General features: G+C 49.7%; 1 protein-coding gene across 1 annotated transcript in view; it reads right to left on the bottom strand.

Moving 5' to 3' along the window:
- The window catches only part of POLR1A (RNA polymerase I subunit A), a 75,714-nt gene that overhangs the window by 42,830 nt on the left and 16,849 nt on the right, over positions 1-16,035 (bottom strand). The window contains exons 7-13 of the mRNA XM_022556064.2: positions 15,347-15,433; positions 13,953-14,058; positions 13,506-13,668; positions 10,748-10,918; positions 10,485-10,607; positions 7,627-7,857; positions 821-1,075 (exon numbers count right to left, since the gene is read on the bottom strand). Of these exons, the coding sequence (XP_022411772.2) occupies positions 821-1,075; positions 7,627-7,857; positions 10,485-10,607; positions 10,748-10,918; positions 13,506-13,668; positions 13,953-14,058; positions 15,347-15,433 (1,136 nt within the window). The remainder of the gene's footprint in view (positions 1-820; positions 1,076-7,626; positions 7,858-10,484; positions 10,608-10,747; positions 10,919-13,505; positions 13,669-13,952; positions 14,059-15,346; positions 15,434-16,035) is intronic.

Below are 16,035 nucleotides of genomic sequence, written 5' to 3'. Positions count from 1 at the left end.
ATTTTTTTTTTTTTTTTTGCTGCGCCGCGCTGCATGTGCGATCTTAGTTCCCCGACCAGAGATGCAAGCTGCGCCTGTTGCAATGCAAGCAAGGAGTCTTAACCACTGGACCGACAGGGAATTCCCTTCACCGTTTCTTCATGTGTAAATGTGGACGTTAGTAGTACCTACCCCAAGGAGTGTGGGGAGGAAGAAAGGAGAGGCCTCCAACGTGCTTTGTAGTGTCTGACACTAACAAAGTGTTTGGCAAACGGTAGCCATAGTTCTTTATCATTATTACTACTCCACACTGCGGCCCAAATGAACGATGTATCATTGTGAATCACTGTGACGCAAACGGCTCATAAAGGAAGGGATTCACAGAGGAGATTCCTCATGGGCTGGAGGGGAATTTCATCTGGACCCTTGGGGTTACGTTGTCTCTTAAAACTCCTGCTTGTCCAGACTCAAAGGATCAGAGTCATCTGTGGACCTCGGGGACCCTCACAGCTGGGATGCTAATGCTTGCCAGAGGCTAATAAGTTGTAGAATCCAAACAGACTGGAAGACAAGACCTATTATGCAGCTACTAGCCTCAGCGTTCTGGGATGGCTGTTACAACTTCTTTCCTGCCACCTTTAAGGGGCAGCAAGAGAGAAGCCTTTCCCTGCCTCTAGCCACTAGAGAGCTGAAGATCCCACCCGGAAGAAGCCAAGACCTTCTGTTCCACATGCCCCTGCCCTAGAGCCACCCACTGACTCCAGGAGCTGGCAAGGGCCCGGACCTGGACTGCCAAGTTGTGCTGGCGATGACCATGGAACCGCCTCAAGGTCAGACCTACCTTGGGAACAAGGTACTGCTGATCCGTGCAGGCCAGGACGTAGGCCTCGGCCCGGCCCAGTTCACTCTGAGGGAAGTGGGCGTTCATCTCGTCTCCATCAAAGTCGGCGTTGTAGGCCTTGCAGTTGGCATAGTGGAGCCGCAGGACTTTCTCCTCGGGCAGGATGCGGGCGCGATGCGCCTGGATGGAGGGCCTGTGCAGGGTGGGCTGTCGGTTCAGGAGGAGAATGTCCCCATTCTTCACGTGCCGGCATACCTGGGGGCACAGGAGAGAACAGGGTGAGCAGCAGCGACTTCGGCAACATCGCTACTATTCCAAGGGCTCACCTCGGCCTGGGGTGAGTGTGCCTTCTGTCTGTCTCAGGTTTTACTCAACTAAATAAAAGGAGAACTTTTAGTCTGGATTGAAACCCTAGAAATCTTTGAGAAATAGCTACTAAGCCCCTCTGGTACTCTGAGAAACAGCTGCTAGCCCAGCAGAGTCCTGTCCTGGCTCTGGGCACAGAGGCATATGCCAATGAGGCTACAGGCTCCTGTCCAGTAATCTCTGTCTTCTTCAGAGATGCATAACCTTTCCGGAGTTTGAATTCCTCTGTGGATTAACCTGAAGAAAGAAAGAGACACATCTGTAGACAGCATATCTACATATAACCATAAAACTCCTGGTCTGCCAGATCTAGAAGGATCTGGCAGACCTCTAGAATCCCCGCCAGGGCCACATCTGAGTACGTTATTCGAAATGTGAATTCCACGTTTTAGAAATACTTGCCCAACCTCATCCAGCAGAGCCAGGACTGAAACACAGGGTTCCTGATTCCCAGTTCAATGCTCTCTGCAAATGCTTTATTGCACTTAAAAATTAATAATAAGTTTAAATTGCATGGTCTTCTGGGAAAGCAATTTCACAATAGATTTTAAAACATTTAAAACTTATTTCCTTTTGTCAACGCAAGGTTCTAAGAATGTGCGTGTTTATGCAGCAGTGTTAACAGTGGCAAGAACTGGGAAAAACCTGGCTGCCCCACAGAATGGGCATTGGTGGCTAAATCATGGTATGTACTATGGAGTATTATGTAATGATGAAAAAGGATGACTTAACCCTATAATAGTCCTAAAGCGATAGCAATAATGTATTCCAGTAAAAGAAAAACAATCCAGGTGCCATCTAAGGTGATAGGAGGAGGCAATTTAAAACCCAACCCAGGGGCCTCCCCTGGCAGTCCAGTGGTTAAAAGACTCCAGGCTTTCAGTGCAGGGTGCGTGGGTTCTTAGCGAACTAAGATCCCACATGCCACGCAGCACAGCCAAAAAATAAATAAATAAAACCCAACCCAACTCTACGGGTTTATATACACGAGGGAAAAGGGCACTTAGATCCTCAGTGAGCTGTTTCTATGCTCTCCTTGAGGCAGGGACACACGGGAGGAAGAGTAAGGCACAGATCATCACCTTTACCTTTATACGTCTTAGTGATGTTCGTGTTACAACGAGCGTGTACTACTTCTATGAAATTTCTTTAAAAGATCTTCAACTATTTCTAAAGAAACCAAGAAAAACTGCACAAGTGATGCTTACTGTGGGGGAAAGCACAGAAAATACAGACAAACTTAAAGAAGAGAATGAAAACCACAAGTAACTTTACTCCTTAAAGACAACCAACGCTCACGCTTTTTTGTTCCTTACCAATATCAATATGCCACTGGTCACATCCTCCTGACAGAACACCTCCTCCCACAAAGCTGACTTTAGTATAAGGCCCTTAATCTTACGCTATATTAATTACTGGGCTTCCCAAATGATGAACAGAGACGCCACTTTAAAAAACTAATGCAGGGTTCCCTGGTGGCACAGTGGCTGAGAGTCCGCCTGCCGATGCAGGAGACACGGGTTCGTGCCCCGGTCTGGGAAGATCCCACATGCCACAGAGCGGCTGGGCCCGTGAGCCATGGCCGCTGAGCCTGCGTGTCCGGAGCCTGTGCTCCGCAACGGGAGAGGCCACAACAGTGAGAGGCCCGCATACCGCAAAAAAACCCCCCAAAAACAAAAAAAAAAACAAATGCATTGGAATTCCCTGGCAGTCCAGTGGTTAGGACTCCACGCTCTCACTGCGGGGGTCTGGGTTCAAGCCCTGGTCGGGGAACTAAGACCCCACAAGCCTTGCGGCACGGCCAAAAATTTTTTTTAAATAATAAAATAAAAATAAAAAAACAAATGCATGAGGCAACTGCTACTCCAATCATTTTGCAGGCTGCCCTTAGCAGCCCAGAGGAATTGTGGAGACTCAGTGAGGCCTCCCCCCATCCCAAGTCTCCCCTAAATTATCCAGCAGATAACCGGTTGGGGGGAAACAAATTACTCCAAGTCTGGTTTCTTCTTATGTCGTCCACATTATGAAGTTGTATCAGAAAGCTGGCTACAGAAAGAGGCTAGAGGTCAACAAGAGATGCTCCCCACCCACCTCCCCGCATCCCTGTTCGGCTGGGCTGACAGTGTCCCCCAACTCAGGGAAGCAGGGAGCACACCCCTCAAATTCTAAAAGGCAGTCCTAAAAGCAGCTAGCGGAGAGGCAGTCTCTCTGCTCCCAAGGAATTCAAACCCGTCCTCCCCCCACCCCCATGTCCGTGTTTCCAAGGAGACCTGGATTCTGAGGATTCCCAGGAGTGGCTGCCTAGGGCACGTCACGGAGCCTGAACTGACTTTCAAGGTCTGTTTCTTTAGCTTCTCAAGGAAGAAACTGCCGGGACCTGTGGCTTGGGTCCCGAACCCCGGGCTCGCCTCGGATCTGAGTCTCGAAAATTCGAGACATCCTCCAGCGTAAGCAAACCCCACAGCTGGGAAGGCTCGCAGGCCCGGCCAGCAGGCACCAGCCAATCCAAACAGAAGCCCTGGAGCACAGGGTGCTCCCCTCGCCAACCCAAACCTGAGGCCCTTCCTTTCTCTTGTCTCTAAATAAATACCGCAGCGAAAATTAGTGTGCCCCAGTGCCCGGGTGAGAGTTCCCAGGGGCAGAGCCGGAGCCAAAGAGCTGCTCCTGGCTGACTGCTGGGCCGGGAAATGAGGCTTGGCCATCCTGGCCACTTTCTACTCCATTTACCAGGCCCAGGAGAAGGGGCAGAGACTTCACCCCTCCCAGGGGAAATGGCTTCTTCCACTCCCCCCTCCCCCTTCTCATCTAACCCGCAGTTTGTCCTTTCCTGGACCTGGGTCTGTCCCTCCCAGTCACGTCACCCGGCCCTTTGGCCCAGGTCCTGATCTAATGTGTTCCATAGGAACACATTAACCAAAAAATTACTTTCCAAATTACAAATGAATTGTAAATGCACACATATCTGACTACATATATAAACATTACATATGACATCATTGAGATTTTTGGAAACTAAAGATAATCACCTTTAGACCCCAGGTCCCAATATAAGGTCCACTTTTGTTTCATAAGTTCCCTTCCTGTCTTTGCCCCAGGGCCACATCCTCAGGTCAAATGTGGCCCTCACACCTCAGAGCCTCCTGCATCTCATCCTGGACCCGTCCAGTCCACAGGGGTTTCCCAGGTGCCTCCTACATGCTGGGTGCTGGGGAGAGTAGAGGGCCGAACACCCTGCCCTGTCCTCACGGGGTTTAGGAACTCGAGGTCAGTCAGATGGGGGTACCTGGAGTGACAACATAACGCAATGAGGGTTGGGGGGGGTGAGGTGGGACACACCGTGGGGGGGACCCCATTCATGTTGTAAAAGTGGCAAACTGCAGGCCACCTGCTTTTGCAACTAGTTTTTTGGAACACAGCCGTACCCATTCACTTTGTACTGCCGTGGTGGCTTTCACTCTACATAGGCGGGGCTGAGCAGCTCCAACAGAGACCGTGTGGCCCGCAAGGCCTAAGATATTTACTATCTGGCCCTTGGTTGAAAAAGGCTGTGGACCCCTGCCCTAGAGGAACGAAGGCTTTGCAGAAGGATGAGTGGGCCACGGCTGGGGAGTGTCGGGGAGGACAGAGTATTCCCGGCAGGGATGGCAAGTTCAAGGCCTGAAGGGGAGAAAGAGGCCCACATCGATGGGACGCCGAGACGTGGGGCTGGGAGACAAGGCAGGGACAGTGTGCTTGGGATGTGAACTTAGGCTGGGGGACAGGCCACTGGGCCAATCTCACTCAATCTCCCGGCTGCTGAGAACTCATTTCCGTCGCTTCCCACGAGCTGACCTGAGTGTGCAGTGAGGCCAACCTGCCCTCTCCTAAGCCCACCCCCAGCCTCACAGACGTAACAAGGCCACGGGAAGGAAGCTCCCCTGCGCGTCTGCCCATCCTCACTCCCCACTAATGTCAGAAACCCCCGTATCATTTTGCTTTTGCTCCAGTCATAGATGAAGCTACTGCTTCGCTGCCTCATCACAAAGGCCCTGAAGCCCAGCTCCCCCCACTTTGTTCAAACGGCTCTCCTGGGTCACACGTGACCTTCACGTGGACAAATCTGCATCTTCCTTCCGTTTCCTCACTCTTCTTAAACTTCATATTTAACTCCACAAACACCTACTAAGTGCCTCTGGGAGATGCAAACATACTCTGGGGCTGGTCTTGACCGGGAAGAACCCCCCAGCGCAGGCGGGAGACAGATGCAGATACCGAGAGCGAGCCCTCTCTCCCTCGGCGTCCTCCCCTACCTGCCTCCTGCTTCCACAGGTGCCCCCACTGCATTTTCCCTCTGTTGTACTTTGTGCTCAAAGAGTTTAACTCTGATAATTTCATTTCTTCTTTTTTTTTTTTTTTTGACTGCACCACGTGACTTGCGGGATCTTAGTTTCCCGACTAGGGATGGAACCCGTGCCCCCCTACAGTAGAAGCTCGGAGTCCCAACCCCTGGACTGGCAGGGAATTCCTGATGATTTCATTTCTTAACTCTATGCCCCCCTAACCTAAGTGCCACATTTCTACCTTTTACGGGAGACTAGCTAGCCCTTAGATTCTCCACCATGACCTCAGTTCAGAAGGACCCAGACACACCTCCTTCCAGGGCACTGGAAACCACGCTTCCTTCTCACCTTCTCTCTTTTACAGCCCTGACACCCAGCCTACAGCCAAGCCCCCCTACTTCAAGGTCCCCTTGAAACACACCCTGCTTTCACCCTCGGTTCCCCTGCAGCCCCCGGGCTGGCCCTCAACTGCCTCCTGGTGACTCCAACCTCGCCCTGCACGCCCACCCTGCCCACAGCCCTCTTTGCTTCTCCAGATTCATGTGGGTAAAGTCACCGTCCCCCGTCGCTGTTCCCTTGTGTCCACCACGCCACTCAGCAGCGGTGACACATTTATGGTCTCATTCCCTGGGGGTGCTCCTACCAGGCCATCCACCCCGAGACAGCAGGATCTCATCCACGGTGCCTGGCAGACTACCTGACCCCACTCTGCTCTCTTCTCTCAATTTTTTTCTCAAAATGTCCTACTGTGAGACTGTTTCACATGCTCGACTTGAGTTAGTAGGAAGATTACCAGTGTTTGCCTTGCTTCACCATAAATTATAAAAAACACCCCTTGATTTCTCCTGCATCTTTCTCACAGCTCCTAGCAAAACACTAGGCACTTAAAAATGGCAGAATAATCCCGTGAGCCTGAACACAAACCTCACTTAATGCACGAGAAAAAAAACAAAACAGGTGATTAGATTTGCGTCTGCATGTGCCCCCTGCCACCAAACCAGAAAACGCATGGCCTGTTCCTGCTTGACCTCGGGACAGCGGTGAGATGGAGAGGAAGCAAGAGGACAGGACGCGGTGAAGAGCAGCGGGGACCAATGGTCACCGTGACGAGGCTTCCTCTCCCCCTCTGTCCTCCAACCAAAGTTCCTTCAAGGACCAGTGGTCCTCTGTAGAGCTCAAACCCACTAAAGAGAAGACCTAGTCGGCCACTGGGTCTGGATGTGTCAGAGGGCAAAAGGAGGTCTAACAAGCGTTCAAGTGGGTGCGGGAGACACACTCAGTCATCCTCTGACTCTGGGCAGTCACCATAAATTAATCCCAAATCCAGTCCATTTCACTCTAGCAACTTCCGCCACTGTTGCCTGGTTAGCCGTTATTTGCTATACCCCTCCCAGCAGGAATGGTTATTATTTGACACAGACACAAGTGATGTCACCCACCCATCTGTCCTCAGCAGACATTGCTAATCCATCATATACTCTTTTCAGTGAAGCCCAGGTAAAGCCTCAGGATCCCTTAACTGAAAACTGACAGGTTTCATCTGATACTTCACTTCCGGGGGACTGCTAGTTCTTGCCTGTAGTACTGTGTTATCAGACACAGAATGTTCCCTTCCTTTAGGGCAGTTCTCAAGCTTCAGCATGCAGAGGAACCCTCTGCAGAGCTTCTTACTATACAGATTCCTAGGTTCCATTCCCAGAGAGACTAATTCAGGGGTGGGGGGGAGGGAGAGGGGAAGGAACGAATGTGCATTTCCTACCAGCCCCAGGGATGCTGCTGCTCGGAGGACCACCCTTTGAGCAGCCCTGTTCAAGGGCAGCAAATCACAACAGAGTTATAATTAAAGAGCGTTTTTCAAGCCCCGACATGTACCCAGAATTGCGCTGCATGCATGGGATGGCCAAATGGAGTTTTATTCATGGTGTTCAGGCCCTAGGGAACACCCACATCTGGGGGCAGCTTCCTCTGGGGGTGGGGGGGCGGGGAGAGGGAAGGCGAGGCAGGAACTGCTCTCACAGCACTCCTGCATCTGCGCTCACTGAGGCCACAGCTGACAGCCGGCAGTCATGGGGAGCCAACAGCAGGTGGCCGAGCCCCTGACCAAATCTGCCCATTACTCACAATTTTTGTCCCCTGGGGCTTAGGTGCCCCCATGGCTGGTGTCAGGAGCTGTTTGGCCACGGCCTCCCGCTGGGTTAGGTTCGAGGCGCTCAGGGCCGTGCGGCTACCATCCTCGTTGATGACCATGGAGGCTCCTGGGTGCACACTGGGGCCGTTGATGACCGCCTGCCTCAGTTCCTGAACGTTCCAGGGGGTGACTGGCTGAGGGTAGGTCAGCTTTGTGGCAAACACCTGGAAACAAGGAGTGGATGTGAAAATTCAGGGTGGGCAGAAAGGATACATGGACCCCCAGATCCAACTCAACAGGCTGTGTTACTTTTTCCCTAAGATGCAAAGGTACTCTCTGAGCCAAGAAGGTCGTCCTTCAGCAAGTAAAGCAGCATCCTCCCTGTGTTTTCCACATTTTTGCAGACCCACTCCCTTAAGGAAAGAGATTGGGTCTCCTTTTCTAGCAGAGTCTGCTCGAAGAGAGTAATCTGAGTGTTGCAGTTTACGCAGAATTTTTTTTAACCCATTTAAAAATTTCACCATTTCCTGGTCTGCCAATAACACTCATTTAGTCCCAAAAGACAGAAAATAGCATGGAACACTAGCTTGAGAGAGACAGCAGATACCCACCCTCAAGTACCATTTTCTCCCGCCAACACTTCCCCCACGCCCCCCCAGCAGCCATCTCTAATTGAAGGTGGCCCATGCCCTGAGCCCAGCCATGCCATTCAAATCTCTTTACTTGCCCTGAGATGAAACTGATTTGGTCTCCTGATATATGAGAAAACTCAGTGCTCCATTTGATACACCGGACCTGCACCACACTCCAAGAAAAATGAATTCCCTGGTTAAGCGAGTTCTGAGCTACTGAATATTAAAACCCTTTGATGCTTCAAAAGGCACATATAAGTACATGAGCAACTCTGAGAAGTCCCAGGTAAAGGAACTTGCTAAATGCTGGCCAGGTCTCAACATGAGTGGCTCTGTGTGAGAGGCCCTCCCCGCCCCGTGGCCCATTCCACTTCTGCCAATGCACTGACCACTGCCTGACAGAGTGTACATGTACAAACTGTGCCCGACTTAGGATTTTGGGGGCTTTACGATGGTGCAAAAGCAACACGTGTTCAGTAGAAATTGTACTCCCCATTTTGAACTTAGGCCTCTTCCTGGGCTACTGAAACGTTGTATGATACTCTCCTGAAGCAGGGCGCGGCAGCAAGCTGCAGCTGGCAGTCAGCCCCGTGATCACGGGGGTAAATAACCCATACACTCAGAGCCGTCCTGTTGTTCACTTTCGGGACAGTATTCAATAACTTAACAAGGGATATTCAACACTTTATTGAACATTATAAAATAGGCTTTGCATTAGATGATTTTGCCCAACTGTGGGCTAACATAAGTGTTCTGAGCACATTTAAGGTAGGTTAGACCTAAGCTATGCTGTTCAGTAGGTTAGGTCCGTTAAATGCATTTTCGACCCATGGCATTTTCAACTTACGATGGGGTTTACAGGGATATAACCCCATCATAAGTTGAGGAAGATCTATACTTGTGTATCTGTTGATGCGTCTCCACTGCTGTAATGTAAGCCTCACAGGGGACATGCTAAGTCTGTCTGGTTCCCTGCTGGGTCTTTAGGTTACTTCCCAGACTTTGCCTCCTCTGCTTCTGTTAACACCTGTCCACAATGCTAGATGAGAAGGGCGTGCCACAAGGAACCAAGAGGCAGTTCACACACTCTGCTCCTCACGGCTATTCTGCGAGGAATACCCCAGGCCACCATGGCCCTGAGGCTTGGGGCAGGCTGGAGATAGGCAGAGGGGGAAATTCAGAGTCCCTCCATTACCAAATGAACCCAGATCCAAGAAAGAGAGGACCTTTGAAGGTGGAAAAAGGAGCAACACTAAAGGTCCCTCCCACAGCCGGGGACCCTGGAGGCACCATGAGGCCAAAGCCAAAAGGGGCAGCCCCTGCCCTCTGTCCAAAGAGAGCAACGAACAGGTCTCCTCCCAGGGCCTTGGACTCAGGAACTTCCCAATGCCTTTCCCTGCCACCTGACCCAGCTTCCAGATGCAAAGACCCCTGGGTTCCCAGGAGGCCATGGGCACCGGACTGGGCGTTCTCTGACTCTTGTCCCCTCCCACAAGAGCCCTTGCCCAGGAAGCCCATGTGTGCCCGAGGGAGGAGGCGGCAGCAGGTGGGAGTCCATCGGAACACCAGTCCTCCCAGGAGAGCGGCAGGGGGGACCGTGCACAAGGAAGTGAGCCTCTCCGCGGAGGGAATTAAACCATCTTCTATTACTGACATCGAGGCTCATTAAGGAGGAAGCCGATTAAGGGGCCGCTGCTAACGAGCACCACAGCTTGACGTGGTGGGGGAGTGAGAAAAGGAGGCTGGCTCCTTGAGGAAACACTAATGGGTGGATGGGGCAAACCGCCTACCCCTGCGGATCTGGGAGGATGGGCGATGCCTGCTCTCTGGGGCTCCTCCGCGGCCTGACTCCTGATGCCGGCAAGTACACGGGACGGAGACCCCCCCCCCTTCCCTCCCCCTCATCTCTATCATGTATTCAATCTCACTAGGAAGGCTTAAAGATTAGGCCAAGACAGGCAGGAAGAAGCTAGGCAGGAGGGATGTGCACCCTGCCGTCTGCTTCCTGGTGGCCCGGGAGGTGGGTCTTCCTTGTGGGTAGAGGGTATTTGGAGACCAGGCAGGGATTGAGAGCAACGCTACCCCATGGCCTCAGGGTCCCCTCCGAACAGCTCGTCCGGGAAGAGGCAGAGGCTGTCCCCACCCAAGCCACTATAGTCGGCCACGTGCCTTCTCCCCAGCCCTCCTCGCCACTCCCATCGCCACCTAACAGCACATACCATGGGAATTCCAATTTCATTGGTGTTGATGTACATGTCTGGGCAGATGACTGAGCGGGCTGCATAGTCTACTCGCTTTCCCATCATGTGCTTCCGGAATAAACCATCCTTCTTCTCCAGGATCTTTATGGGGAAAAAAGTCCACAGAAAGCATTAAAAAAAAAAAAAAAATCAAATATGTTTATCATTTTCTTCCTTCAAGACAAACATGTTTACTATTTTAACCCCTTTGGCTAGCAATGGGGATCCAACTCACTGCTCACCTGTCTAATGCCAGGGTACTTCTCCATCATTAATTTGTCCATCTCACTATCAAACACAATATTGACGTGGCTCTGAAGGCGAATCCAAATGTTGTAAAGTTTGTCTGTGAGGGACTGGCCTGGAAGTAGACTCAGAAAGGACCGGTCCATAGCGATCGAAGGGTCTTTTTCCTGGCCAAGACACAACCAAGAAAACAGGCGTGATGGAAGAACCTCAAAAAGGCCAGGCCCGGTTCCATTTTTCTTTCTTACTAGAGCTCTGACAAATGATGAGCTCTGGAGTTTGCCTTTATGTCTTTTGAACTTGACAGGTCAGTGGCAAAAGTAGTCCTAAATCTCTCTTGTCCACATGCATCAACAAAACATCAGCCCCACTACCTATTTACCAGCCCGTCTCTTTCTGGGAGTAAAATGAACTCAAATTTCTAAGAAGTCTCCTTCTTTTCCTTTTAAATTGACACACAATTATTATCTCACAGTTTCTGAGAGTCAGAAATCTGGGCACAGCTTAACTGGGTTCTCTGCTTCAGAGTCTCCCCCAGGCCACAATAAAGGAGTCAGCCAGGGCTAGGGTCTCATCTGAAGGTTCAACTTGGGGAGGACCCACTTCTAAGCTGACACGGCTGTTGGCAGGATTCAGTTCCTTGAGGACTACTGGACCAAGGGCGTCAGTTTCTAGTTGGTTGTTGGCCAGAAGCCACCTTCAATTATTTGCTGCATGGGCTTCTCCAACATGGTAGCTTATTCCCTCAAAGTGTGCAGGCCAAGAAGGTAATGGATGTATCTGCTAGCAGCAGCTGAAGTCCCTTGGTATCTAATTCTTAAGGCAACGCTAGAAATTCTTCCCATATCAATACTCTTCTTATGTAGCTCTGTTATCCTGTGAGATAACTGATTCTCATATGGAGTTTCAGCTTTATTTATGGTTTTGAAAAACTTAATCCAAAGCACTCATAAAAATGCAGGTGAAGTAATTTCTTAAAAGGAAAAATGCTTGCCTTATGATTTCCTGTGCCATCAATTAAGATAAAGGCTATGTCAAGTTACTGGCTGATCTCCAGGCCTCAGTGAAATATTTAACCAATCCTTTCAATATTTCTGTCCCTGGCTCTGCCTCTTCCTCTTCTCCCACACCTGCCCAGGTGACAGGCCTTAAGGCAGTAAGCTGCCCTAGAGCACCACCTACTGACACTGTCTGGTCTCAAGGGGCTGGGTACGGCACAGGAGAGAGACACATGGTCCTTTGTCCCAGGGTGGGTCAGATGAGAGAAGAAAGCTGCCAGCACCGAGAGGAGGGAAAGCGGAGGGTGGGGGAAGACCCAGTAAATGAGGATGTCTTGGAACCCATTAGTGATAAAGTGGGCTTGTCCTCAATCCTGAGGAATAGCAGGGTCTTCTCAGTTACAGAGAGGACAGGTCTATTTTCTGTTCTGGCAGAAGGAGCCTCACAGGGAGAGATGGTCACCTACATGATGACAGAGGCCCTGTCAGACTAACTCACTTCTTATGGCGTCACCTGACTCAGGGCCATGTGACTACTTGTGAAATGAGTGAGACCGTGTCTCACCTTGTATATTCTCGGTGCCTGGAGCGGCGCTAGCCCACCCACACAAGGCATTCACGATTCGTGAGAGGGCCGCCATGGGAATGGGATGTTGGGTGCAAGTGTGGGAAGAAACAACACACCCTGTTAATCAGATGGCAGGAGGGCACTGGGACTTCAGGTAGCAAAAGGACCTCAGGAATCAGAGAGGACACTGTTCATTTCTGCAGAGATTTAGCTTTTTCTCTTGGACAAAAGGCTGCCCTACTTTCAAGGGATGTCAACGCAAAATCCTTAGCCCTGGTCACTGGAGCCGGCTATCCTAAGGCCTTCCCTCTGAAACTGAACTAGGACCTGCAGATGGCACCTTTCTCTGATACTGAGGATTTTTAAAGGCACATTTGCCCCAGCAGATCAGAAAACTTAAGCAAAACCAAAGAAACCCCAAGCAGAAGGGCCGAGTAACCCAGAGCATGGGCGTCCGGGACAGACAGTGGCGCCACCTGGCGACAGGCCTGTCCCAGCAGGGGAAGGGAGCCTGGAAGCCCTGACTACTCAAGGCTGAGACGGTCCTTCCCATTTGCATCCAGAGAGCATCTTAGAGATGGGAAGGATGTCAGTGATCTCAGCAAACTTCCTGAGTGCCTGACTCATCTTTATACCCACCGAGGACCTGGCCCACTGAAGGGGCTCGGGAAATGTCTGCTGAAACAGGAATTCAGCTCCACCGTTTACTGGAGAGGAAGCTGAGGCCCCAAATCTGACAGTCCTATTCTGGGAAATTCCTACAAATGACAACACTGCCTTCCTGACCCCAATGCTGGAGACCTTCCTGAGCCAAAACCAGAGCTGGGTGGCATGGGCTCTGGTACCATAACGCAGGAGGGACATTCTTAGAGCTGAGGGCAGCAGACTGGTCTTTCTAGAGCTGCCAGGGAGAGCAGGTGGCCCAGAACACACCACATATAAAATCCCACCCCAGACCACATGCATTTTATAGTGGAGACAAGACCAAGAAGTTAAAGCAACTCAACCAAGGTCACCCCGGGCGTGATCGCTGGGGCCACGCTCAGACCCATGCTTTCCCCCAGACCTCGCCTGGTCCTCCCAAACCCATGGCTCACACACAGCTGTATAGAACTGCTAACAGGCATCTCCCAGGACCCAGAGCGTAGGGAGTCAGAACTACGACATCAGCTCCAAGGCGGCCCTGACCTCATCTGTGGCGGGTGCTGCCACCTCTCTTGGCAGCTCCTGTTCTTGGGCCATCAAGGCCAGAAGCTTTCGGATCAGAACCACATCCTTCATGACAGCCTGCAGGTTCACCGTCTGGCCGTTGGTGAACATCTGGTCCCCGAGGCGGCTGACAGGGCGATACCTGTAGGAGGACGCATAGCATCAGTGGGTGCTCAGCATGAAGGGCGTGTTCCTCAGCCTCTCACCCACCCCTACTTCACCACCACACTCAGAAAGAAACCCACATTCTTCCTGCGCTCAGGAAGAATGGAAAGGAAAATGTTCCTACCACCTGCCACCTGGGAGTGGAACAGATGCACGACTTCTCAGTGCCCGTGACCCTTCCATCATCCTCTCCCAGAGGTCATTATTCAATTGTTCCAGAAGCCTTTGTCAAGTGAAATAAAGCCAATGAAAGGGCATTACCTTGAGGGTGGCACCACCAAGAAATCCAGAAAGAACATACTGGGATTGAATCTGGACTCCATGCCAACATCTTCCAGTCCCAGAAAAAGGTAATTCAGAAAGAATCCTGTGTTTGAAATAAACCAAAAGGATCATTTAAATCTATATGTAAGAGCATGGAAGGATGACCACGGAAATTTTACTGAGTGGAAAAAAAAAATCCCAGAATGTAGGACAATATGTAGAGTAAGATCACATTTGTCTTTATAAAAACTAACGAGCAAAAAAACAGTCTCTGGGTGCTGTGAGCCTACACACAGGGGAGATGATGGGTTTAAAGACGGGTGCTACAGGGATGACAGTGCTTAGCCCAGGGGCTGCGATGGACAAGGATGGGAAACAAAAACTTTCACGTGCTTCTGGTTACGTTCCTGGATCATTAGACTCACGCGCACGCGTGCACACGACACACTTATTACTTTGGTATTTATAAGAAAATGTATTTGAAATAAACAAACAAAAATCAAATCAAAAAACAGTTAGTCTTCCTAAGATGGGTGGGATGGGAGGGTAGGTCCAAGAGGGAGGGGATATATGTACACATATAGCTGTTTCAATTCATTGTACAGCAGAAACTAACACAACATTGTAAAGCAACTATACCCCAACTAAAAAAATAATAACAACAAAAGGAAACAAAATAAAAAACCCTCCACATAGATGCTACCAAGATCGTCTATGGATCAAAGCTGTGTTCCAAGTGTCTGGTAACCCAAACAAAAGCTACAGAGAGAATGAATCGAACATGTCAGGGCCAACAACACTCATACTAACTTGAGTGCTATCTTTTTTCTGACATCACTTATCCCCTTAGCAAGATTTTCATTTTTAAGTGCTTGTCATTACACAGCAGTTACATTCAGTGTTCCAGAACACACTCTCAGAGGGTGGGTGATATGTGGGCTTTTCTTATAAATTCAAAGACTAATGGAAGACTGTCCTATTTGTAGGGAATTAAAATGTATGAGAATCCTAATGTAATAAAAACAGAGTTCATTTTTTGATTCACAGAAGGAATTCCCATAGAAACCTTAAAAAAAAAACAACTTTTATTTACGGGCATTTAAAATAAAGTGAGTTACACTGAACCTTCGAGACATATGTCAAACTGTATTAGGCGATGCCCACCTGCAGCTGTCATTTAATGACCAGGCTCAGTTACAGTAACTGTCAAGTTCATGCCTTCCCCACACTATAAGGCATCAACAACAATGTACCCTGAAGCCTGCCCCAAATCTACTGTTCGATTTCAGGAGAGATCTACAAGAATCACAATTGTGAAAGCATAAAAATAAAAAGGCAGGGTAAATGAGTCCAGGAAAGCAAAGGGCTATTTCTTTAGGCTGGTACAGCACCTTCATTCTTCCAAAGAGCCGTGAGATGTTCTTGAGCGCTGGTGGGTGTCAAGTATCCTCGTTTTCCCATCTGAGCTTCCTCAATTCCTGGAGCCGAAGAGGGGAATCAGAGCACAGTAAGTTAATTACAGGCACTCCCTCCTTAATGGGATTTATCAATTCTCTTCCCCACCCTGCCAAGCCCGCAATCTAACCACAAAAACCAATCTCTAGGACAGCATACTCTCTGCTCTGAATTTTTTCCCCTTTAATCTCATTTCTAAAGTAATGAAAACCATATAACTAGTGTATGAAATCTAAAAAAGTAGAGCCAAAGGGGGAAAAAAAATCACCCACGATTTTATCATGTTAACACGATCACCACCTTTATATATTCTTTTCTGGTCCTTTGGTTTATACAGTTTTAGATCATTATAATCTCAGGTGTGGATTTATTTTGTACTACTTTGTTCATTTAGTGTCATCTTGTGAGCATTGCTGCATGTTGCCCTATAGCTTTTGCCCTCTAGTCTCACCATCATTTTTTTTTTTTAACCCAGACTGAAACCTAGTCCTTTATCTCTATTTTGTCTATTTTCCCAAGAGATGTCACTGTTCCAGAAAATAACTTAAATATTCTTGGAGTGGAGGTAGTCTCTCTCTTCCTACTGGGATGTCTTCTTGGCTCCTTTCCCAAACTTGGCATTGAG

This window comes from Delphinapterus leucas, chromosome 13, assembly GCF_059928025.1.
Source record: "Delphinapterus leucas isolate spDelLeu-1000000601 "Yukka" chromosome 13, BTC_Dleu_Yukka2, whole genome shotgun sequence".
NCBI classification, from domain to species: domain Eukaryota; kingdom Metazoa; phylum Chordata; class Mammalia; order Artiodactyla; family Monodontidae; genus Delphinapterus; species Delphinapterus leucas.
This window is presented reverse-complemented; position numbering and strand designations above follow the sequence as displayed.